This window comes from Choloepus didactylus, chromosome 7 (assembly GCF_015220235.1).
Source record: "Choloepus didactylus isolate mChoDid1 chromosome 7, mChoDid1.pri, whole genome shotgun sequence".
NCBI lineage: Eukaryota > Metazoa > Chordata > Mammalia > Pilosa > Megalonychidae > Choloepus > Choloepus didactylus.
In genome coordinates, this window is record NC_051313.1 from 123,535,057 (window position 1) to 123,545,517 (window position 10,461).

At 34.9% G+C, this 10,461-nt stretch overlaps 1 protein-coding gene across 1 annotated transcript; it reads left to right on the plus strand.

Annotated features, from left to right (window-relative positions):
• The first annotated feature begins 8,172 nt into the window (after positions 1–8,172).
• Positions 8,173–9,111, plus strand: LOC119540169 (olfactory receptor 2B11-like). Its single transcript, XM_037844238.1, has one exon. The coding sequence runs from the start codon at positions 8,173–8,175 to the stop codon at positions 9,109–9,111; it is 939 nt and encodes a 312-aa protein (XP_037700166.1).
• The last annotated feature ends 1,350 nt before the right edge of the window (positions 9,112–10,461 follow it).

The window sequence follows — 10,461 nt, forward strand, 5'->3', positions numbered from 1 at the left end:
CATTAACATCTTTTACTAAGTTTGGGGAGTGCTCTGTCATTATTTCTTGACTGTTCCTTCTTCCCTTTTCTCTTTTCTCCTTCTGGAGCACCTGTCATGTGTATATTGCTAGACTTTATAGTGCCCCATAGCTCTTAGGCTATTTTGGCTTTAATATTTCTCTTTTCTTTCTGCTACTCAGCCTGGCCCATTTCAAATGCCTTTGTCTTCAAGTTCACTGATTCTTTCTTCTACCCCCTCCAATCTGATATTGAAACCTTCCTGGACATTTTACATTTTATTTCAGTTATTGCGGTTGTCAACTCCAGTAATTCTGTTTGGTTCTATTTTTAAATTTCTATTTATTTAGTAAGTTTCTCAAATTGTTCATTCATAGTTTTCCTGATATCCTTTAGTTCTTTCTCTGTTCTTTCATCTCCTTAAGCAGGGTTAGGATCATTTCTTTTAAGGCTATTGGTTTGTATTCTACATTCTTGTCTACTTTGTTAGTGTTTTCTTTATCTTTATCCTCTACTTTTGGAAAGGCCATCATTTCACGTTTCTTTGTTATCTTGTACTCTTTTCTTGCACACTGTACATTTTACAATGTGCAAATCACTCTGGGATTTGCTTCCTGGGATGTCTGTTTCTTGGTTTGTAACCAGCTGGTGATACGACAAATTTTACTAAGCTTCAACCATCCAATCAGGAAGGTTTGCCCAATGTGAATACAGTATGCAAGCTTTTCCCTGTCTTTATGAGACTCTAACTTGTCCTGGACTTTTTTTTATTATATTTTGCAGCTCCCTTCTTTACAGGAGATAGGGTGTCCCCTCTTCTTCCAAGGAGACAGAACTTTGAATCTGGCAGAACTTTGTCCCAGACTGTCTGCCTCTATAGATTTTTAACACTCCTTTTGCTGTCTCATGCTGCTTTTGCCTGGATGGCAAATTCTCAGAGGTTCACCCTGGAGAAGACTATACCAAGTCAGTCTTTCCCAGCCAACTCAGGAGCAGGGATCCATGAAGGGAGCACAGACTGGCTCCAATGTGCCCTGGGAAGGGAATCAGGAAGGTGCTAAAATCTTCTCCAATGGGTCTCCAAAGCTGAGCTTTCCTAGCCTGCCTAGAAAGTGCATCCCTTCAGCTAAGTGTCCTCTGTAGCCCTGAGGAAGTACTGTTTCTTGTCATCTCCACTGCCTCCATCCTTGTCCATGGAGGGTTGAAACAATGGCTGCTGCTCCCTTTGTCAGGACAGGGTTGAAACAATGGCTGCCTTTAGAGCCAAACTCATTAGTCAAAAGTCATGATCAGTGATTGGCTGTTCCCACCCGTGTTCTTCAGAAAAAGGACCTCTATGTCCCTTTCTGTCATCAGCACCTAGCCAGGGGCTGGACCCTGCAGAGGCCTGTCATGAGGGTGGGTGATGGGCACTGATAGCTGCCACAAAGAGAGAAATTTACAGTTCTTTACCTTAATTTATCAATCTCTTCTTCCTGTTTTTTCCTGGATGTTGTACTGTGTTCTGGCCCCTTTGGTTTTAAAATATTTGTTTCAGACAGATATTGTTTAATAGTTGTTTTGGTGGAAAAACTGAGTCCTGGATCTCCTTACTCTGCCATCTTCCCTGGAACTCCCATATATAACTTTTTTAACTCCAAATTCTGTTCCAAGGTGGCTCTATCATTATACATTTCTACCTGCCTAATACCAGCCAGCTCTAACCCATTCAACACTAAGGTGATTTGTCTCTAAGTACCTGCAAAAAGCAAATGCAAATTCTCTCTGGAAGAGGATGGCATCACTCAGAACTTTAAACATGTTTATGTAAATTGTCATTCAATCAAAATGGAAGAAACATATAAAGACAGGACTAAGAGATAAAAATACAATAGAAAGAAACCCACAGGTGAACCAGGTATTAAAGTAGCTAGAAATCAACTTTTTTAAATTACTGGGGCTTCAAAAAATACATGACAACAAGAGAATCAAATTTATTTTTAAGCAAGTGTGTCAAATTATCTGCATCACACTACCAATTCATGCTTGGGTATACATTTCTCAGATTCTCCTTTCCTGATTAGTGCAACTTATTATTTGTCAATAGGAGTAATTCCCCCCAGAATCTGAAGAGAAATAGAAGTAGAAGCCATTGTTCTCGGGAGCCTGTAGCAACTAAATGAAGCCATTTGTGAAAAATTATCCCACCCCTACCCCCATTAGTGCTCCAGAATGCAGTCGACAGTCAATTGTTGCTCCTTTCCTCCCATTTCAGGTCTTCACTCCCACAGTTCCTACCACATTTATGTAAATCCTAATTCCTATAATAAGCCATTATTCATATCTGTCCAAACGCAGACTGATAAAGTTTCACTCATTTCACTTTATTATTAAGACTTTTTTTAGCACTAAAGGATACTGAATTTTGAAAAAAGCCTATCCGGCAGCCAGAAAGAAATAAATGAAATTATTGAACTGTAATCCAGTAGCCTTGATCTTTGATGATGATTGTATAAACATACAGCAAAAAAAAATAGTCGCATGTTTGTAGTAGTTGTATGAATCTACTTCTGTTTTGTTCTGTTCCACTTATCTATATATCTATCTCTGACAATACTACACTCTCTTAGTTAACCTATCTCTATTGTAAGTACTAAAATTGGTAGAGTGCAACACTAGTGATCAGTAAGAGGGGTAAGGGATATGGGGTATTTTGGGGTCTTTTTTCTTTTTCTTTTTCTTTTTCTGGAATAATGCAAATGTTCTAAAAATGATCATGGTGATGAATACACAAATATGTCAATTGCATACTTTGGATTGATTGTATGGTATGTGAATATAACTCAATAAAATTACGTTTTTAAAAAACTCTCAAAAAAAGAGCCTACTCAGACTTATCAAAATGATAGTATGACTCATTTCTTCTTAATTTAATATGCTGGATTAAATAAATAGGATTTGCATTGAACTCCATTGCATTTCAGGAGTAAACCCTTTATTTAGTCCTGAAGTGTTATTTGCAATGTCCTGTTTGTTCTGTTTGCTAATTTTGTATTTAAGATTTTACATCACTATTTATGAGGTAGGTGTGTTATTTTGTTTTTCCAGGTTTTTTTGCTGTGTTAGCCTCACTTTGTGCAAATTGCCTGGAGGTCTCTTCCTTCTCTTTCTGTTCTGTGAAGTAGTTTGAGTAGAATTATCTGATCTTTTAAAGCATTGGAAGAATTGTACAAGGGACTTTGATAACATTCCCTATTTTCTCTTTGGAAACTGCTCTGCTTAAACTTTCTGATTTCACTGGGGTCCACTGTTACACATTATATTTTCCTAAATTATAACCTTTCATCTAGCTGAAGAATGTATTTGCATAAAGTTATACAAAGGGGTCTTTTATTTTTAAGTTATACCACTTTGATATTTATTTCTCATCTGTATTTTTAATTTTGTGTTTGTGCTTTCCACCATTTTAAATTGTTAGTGAATGGTTTGTCTATTTTCCTAATTTTGTTTCAAAGAACCATTTATTTCTAATTTTATCTTTATTAATCTTTGTTTTCTTTTCATTTACTTTTTTTAATCCAAAGTTTTTCTACCTGTATATATATATAATTCTTAAAAATTTCATTGAGATAAGTATTGAAAGGTTAGAAATTCTCCACTGAGTAATCATTCATATATATTCCATACATTCTGTTATGACATGTTTTTATTATTGTCACCATAATTCTGCAGTTTCATTTAGTGCTTCCCATTTGTTCAAGGTGATTAAGAGTATGTTCTTAATTACCAAACAGAGGGGTTTTAAATTTTATTTTTTAATATATTCTACATATATTGGATTGTGGTTTGAGAATGCTATTTGTATCATTATTGTGTGTATGTATGTGCTTTTATTGAAATTTTCATAGGGGTTTATTGTCTTATATTGAGTAAATAACCTATATTATTGATTAGGTTTAGCCTTATTTTTTGTTCCACAATTTTCCTTTGAGAGAAGTATATTACAGTCTACTATTACTGTGTTTCTGTCTAGGCCTACTTATATAATTCCTTTTGTCACACTTTGGAGTTTATGAAATAATGGGACATAGATATTAATAACTATTGTATCTGCATTTTGCATTTAAGCTTATCTTTATAAAGTGTCCTTCATTATTTCCTTTAGGTCTTCTTAGCCTTAATTCTTTGTCAAATATCAAGATCATGACCCAGACTTTCTTGTTCTTGAAAGTGTCCAGTAAATCTCCACCCTTCCTTTTATTTTTAATGTTTCTGAATCTCTTTGTTTTAGGTGTATCCCTTGAATACAGCATGGAGTTGGATATTGCTTTGAGCACTATTTAAATTAGATAATAGCCTCATCTACCCTTCTCTTTCCCAGCAACCATTTCAAATTATTTCCTTTTAACTCAATTTAATAATTAATAAGTAAGATTTTTTCTTCTTCCTATACATTACCAGGACATACACAAATTTTTTATTAATCTGTATACCTTATATCCGCCATTTAGCCTTTTCAGTGTAGAACTAAAACTTTGTTTTTTTTTCTTTCCAGTTCAAGTCCTCTTTGTGTATCTTTATTTTATGAATGCACATAATTGAATCTTTTGTAACATGTTCTAATAATGAATGAAAATATGTTCAAGGAACTTACATTTAAGTTCCTGAGAATGATTTATTCAAATTATACTTACTCCAATGGTGTCCTTTCTAAAATCAGTGTTCCGTGCTTTTCTTGTTATTTTGACTGAGATCATTTCAAAACAAATCTAACAACAGAAGCGACTTACTATCAACCTGAAGGCAATAGTTAGATAAGTCATTGAACTCAGGAAGCATTTCCTCAGAGACCTCAATCCCAAGGAACTTCCTCTGTTCATCCATATGGGATAAGAACAAATGATGTGCTCAAATCCAATGCCCAAGAGACCTCAGATATAGAATACAAACAACACAGCAGCAAAGCATCCTTAATTTTATTTACTCTTATCTACTTAACACAGGCTTTTCTGTCTTTGGTGTCCAGGTATCAAATGAAAAACTCATTGTCTGGAGGAAATTTCTAGACATGCACCTGTGTACTACACCTTCTCCTTCTTGGAACATGTAGAAATTTGAATGCAGTCTTTCCTAATTGCTGTCCATTGTATATTTCCCAAAATAAGGTGAGTAAAGACAATTTTCTGAAAAACTCATGCATTCTTAGGAAAGTTTAGAATGTGTTCGGTCATAGTGCATCATGTATATATAAAAAGAACAGAGGATTTTATTTCAGGGAGCTTTCTCTGTACTTTGGGAACATCTATTCAGTAGCTATAGAGAGCACCTAGCTTTCTCTAATAAATTAATCTCACTCTCTCCTCTCTCTCTTACATCAAACTTGAAGTCCTTAAATTTCAATAAATTCTGTACCCAACCAATGCAAAATACTCAAATGAAGTATGAAGACTTTATTTAATCATGTGAATTTTTAATGTATGGTAAAATATTCATGGGTTGACTTGTTCATGTATTTTATCCTCACGCTTTGGTGTCAGGCATAACTTTTATTTCTTCCTAAGATTGTTTACTATGTATAAAGCTAAAAAACATGGTAAACATAAATAAAATAACTGTGTGGTGAAACAGACATGAATAAAATGCCTTAGAATAAAAGTGTAAGCAAGTAGTCGAAGAAGTCTAAAGGAAAAGAGCCATTGCACTTTAGTAATGTGAAGATAAACAGGTGTAGATAAATGTATCTCTAAGTAGTAAAATACAGACAGTGAATCACTGCAAGTGAGAACTCCAAAATTCATGGAATACAAAAGCTAAAGTACTAAAATATCATGAAAATTACATGGAAGATTACAGATCTAAGAATAGAATCATAGAGCTTAAATAGCATTCAACAGTAAATCACACTGATTAGCCTCCTCTGCTGTAGTCTCTGTAAGGAAATATCCAGAGATAGTCCCCACTCTTGGAAAGAATTCAGTGTTGAAGGAGTCTCTGGGATGGTCACCATTTTCAAGCAAAACTGCATGTCAAAAGGTGAATAATAAGAACGAATTCCCAAGTAATACAAATATAATGAAATTAATGAGAACATATTTAAGGATAAAAAGAATTGATCATGGTAGAATTCGTGGAGGATCATGAATTTTAAAAGACTGAAGTATGGTCCATTGTGGAAAAAATTTGTGAAGTGAATAGAAATGTGTTAAATGAACGGGCAATAGACTTAATAGTTAAGGGATTTAATAATTTGTGTATATTGAAATTTTAGAATGTTTATTTTTAAAATTAATTCAAAAATTAATTCACACCATAGTTTAATTTCACATACCATTTATGACATGAAGTTTTCACTTAACACAAGTCTTGTTATAAATTCAGTGCGCTGATATCTTGAGTAATGTCAAAGGCAAATTATGGTGTCAGTGGCAGCATTCATTAAGGAAACATCGCAACTATATAGATGCTCTCTCTGAAATACTGAAATTCTGATTATATAGAATATACTTGCCTCACCACCTCAGTGAAGCATCGCCTACTTTTCATCTTTAGAGCATCCCTAAATATTGGCAGAATATAGGAATCATCTGTCAACAATATCCTAAAGGAGGGATACTAAAAATTCCAATTCCATAGGGGTTGAGATGGGTATTAAATAAGCTAATGCATGTGGAAAGCTTATTGCAGCATTTGCCACACAAAGGCTCTTTGAGAATCAGCTGCAATTATTGTTATTGTTCTATCTTCTATGCACAGTCCTGGGCAAGGATAGTGAGTAATCTAAGGGCAGTATTCACTTTACACTTATTAACTTTATGTGAGTACTCACAGGTTAGCTTTGAGAATTTAATGAAATAGAGAATCTGTAAGCTATGCTTTGCAACTACCAATGTAATCTGTTATGCTTTCTCCACTAATTGACTAGCAAATTAACTCAAAAATTTTGCCACTGAAATTCTGTGTCTTAACTTCCTATCTGACTATCCCTAAATATAGAAGACTGTGGATTTCACAAAACATACTTTAACACTAAGAGTACATTAAAAAACAAAATGCTCATTGCCTAAATAGTCTTTCTCAAAATGCTAATTCATTTGACTATTTTTGTTATCTTAACACGCTTTAAGAAAACAAGAGCGAGCATATCCCAAAAATGTAAAATAATTTCTTGACTTGAGTAAGTCTCTGAATTGAAGTGGGATATAGACTTTTCTTCTGACAACAATTTCCTGGGTTTACACATACATTTATAAGTATGAACAATCATCCAGTCACTGATCACAGTCCAATTTTGCTTACATAAAACAAAATTATACGCCAGCTTCATGAAGGAAAATCCCTAGAGAATAGATAAATTAGCTAAAATTTGATGTGAAAGTTCAACTGAAGTTTGAACTAAAGAGTTATGTGAAAAAGATATGCTGCAAAAAAAAATTCTCAAGTATGGGAAACCTATGTCACGTTGTTCAACTCTCTCAGTTTATACCTTAACAAATTGAATATAAAAAATATTTAAATTTTTTGCTTAATTCCACATCAGTTAGTTAGATGTCTTTCAGTTAAAGCCTTCTTAATTCTTGTAGAGATTACACAATTATTATACTAACTTCTGGGAGCCAAATGAAGCCTAGCTCAAAGATTACTACAGCTACAGGATATCTCCTCCTTCTGCTATTGCACCTTGGTACTTTGAATCATCTTGACATTTTAGAAATTCATTGCAACAGTATTTCTGTTAATGAATCTAATGATTGCTGGGCTCATTGGTGCATCCACTCTTTGAGACACTTGGATACAAGAACCAATGATCTACATTTTAACAGCAATACCTGGTTGATTTTTGCAAGCCAAAACTTCAAAACCACTGTTTTGGAGTCTCTGAAACACATTCACATGTACTTTTCATTTAATCCTCACCACAATTTAAAGGAGACAGTTATTGTCATTATCAATACATAGAGAAGGAAATTCAGTTTCAGAATAACTAAGATACTTGCTTAAGGTGATTGCATTTAATTTGCAGTGTGATTTAGGGAAATTTGGATTTGTGGTGCCAGATCCTTTATTTGTACCTCGAGTTACTCTCCTCTACCTGCCATGACTGGAGGATCAAAGCAAAATCATGTTTTACCATTTTTCATAACTCTACATTCCTTAGGACTTCCGTGGTAGCGGTTTGTGAGGCAAATGGAAGATGATGGGACTAATTAACAAAAGTCACCCTGAAGAGTTTATTCTATTAGGCTTTGCTGACCAGCCTTGGTTAGAGCTTCCTCTATTCATTATTCTTCTCATAACATACCCTATGGCCATGACTGGAAATATCTCCATCATCCTGGTGTCTAAGTTAGACCCCCGTCTCCACAGCCCCATGTATTTCTTCCTCACCAACCTCTCCTTTCTGGACATGTGTTATACCACAAGCATTGTCCCACAGATGCTGTTTAACCTGGGAAGCTCTAAGAAGACCATCAGCTATATGGGGTGTGCAGTTCAACTTTATTTCTTCCACATAATGGGGGGAACAGAATGTCTGCTCTTGGCCCTTATGTCCTTGGATCGCTATGTGGCCATCTGCAGGCCTCTCCACTACACCCTCATCATGAATCAGCGCCTCTGCCTCCTGTTAGTATCCATCGTGTGGCTGAGTGGAGTGACCTATGCTGTCTCAGAGGCTTCCGTGACATTACAGCTGCCACTCTGTGGCCTCAATAAACTGGATCATGTGTTGTGTGAGATTCCTGTCCTGATAAAGGCTGCCTGCAGTGAGAAGAGTGCTAATGAGCTCACACTCTCAGTGGTGTGCATTTTTATGATAGCTGTTCCATTAGGCTTAATTCTGACATCCTATGCTTGTATTGGACATGCTGTACTTAAGATGAAATCATCCGTGGGAAGGAAAAAAGCCTTTGGGACATGTTCCTCCCACCTTATTGTTGTTTTCTTATTTTATGGCCCAGGCATTAGCATGTACCTCCAGCCCCCCTCATCCATCTCAAGGGACCAGCCCAAGTTCATGGCTCTCTTCTATGGAGTGGTGACTCCTACACTCAACCCTTTCATCTACACCCTCAGGAATAAGGATGTGAAGGGGGCATTACGCAACCTGATGAGGAGGATTTTCAGTTCCAAGTGACAATTTTAGATATCAAATGAAATTATTTAACATGTAGAATAGGTACATACCACGGTTTCTGTAATAACTCATTCTTGTCTCATAATTCCCCAAGTCTTACAGCAGATGTTTTGCTCCAAACTGTGTCATGTTTCTGATATTTTTGATAATGGTTTTAGACAATGATTATATTCAGCTCCTAAACACCAGCATGGACACTGTGTTTTTGAAAATATATTAAAATAATTCTATGCTGCATGTTACATAGTAAAATAGTAACTGTTAATTAATTTAGTTAATAATGTAAATAATAATAAAAATTCATTTGTTCAAGCTAATTGTCATAAAATAACATGATACCCTTTCATCTGTTGGCTTCTTTTCACAGTGACACCTGGAAACATTTCATTACTCTCTTCCACTTTGGCCCCTGTTTCAATGGGCAGTAGGACTACAATCCACATTCTTTATGAAGTATTCTGTGCTTTAGGAGACCCTTTGGCTGAGTCCCATAACTATGTCATTCTCAATTTAAATAAATGTATAGCTTCTGAAAATGCATTGTAATTCTTATTTAACAAGTATGCAGTGTTTTTGTATTTTTAATCAAAGAATTTATCATTAAATATTAAAATGCAGAGAGAAAAACATATAAATTCCTTGGTGTTCTTTATAAATATTATAATCTTGCATCTTCTGAATCTGTAACAGAAATGATATTAATAATGAACCACAACCTGGAAATGTATCTGTACATGATATGAAAGAACCAAGAAAGCCACTGAAACTGTGGAAAAATGACAGAGAAATAATCTGTATTTCTGGAATGGAAAGCAACGTGATTACTTTGCCAAACAGTCTGAGAAACTTTTCATTGATGTACATTTTAGATGCAAAGAATGTTCAAAATCTGTGTCAAGAGTTGAAATTGCTAAGGCTTGGTTCTAGGACTCACATCCAATAACTCAAAATCTTCACATAATTACTTACCATTTAATTTATGAGAACAATTTAATGGGTATAAAATAGTTGGTGTTGAATTAATATGGTGAGAATTCAACATCAGGATGTGTCCTGAAGAAATGAAGACTTGTTAAAAAAAAAAAAAACATGTCATTTTGATTTTTTTCTGGCATGTCTTCCAGTATGATCAAGTTCTAAACAAATTATTGGAGGAAAAATCACATGTTACCTCAAGAATTAACTGAAACCCAGATCCACTCTGAAAAATGACAGATCACCAGTGCAGGTCCAGTTCTTGAAACCAATGGACTTTGGTATATTTAGTTTGGAAAGAATTCTTAGTGGCTTTCAAAGTTGACTGATTTTCTGTAAATGTTTTTAAATTTTCCACACAAACCCACAAAAATT

What these genes read in the sequence shown, in the direction of transcription:
- LOC119540169 (XM_037844238.1), top strand. Translation starts at nt 8,173, where the DNA reads ATGGGACTAATTAACAAAAGTCACCCTGAAGAGTTTATTCTATTAGGC.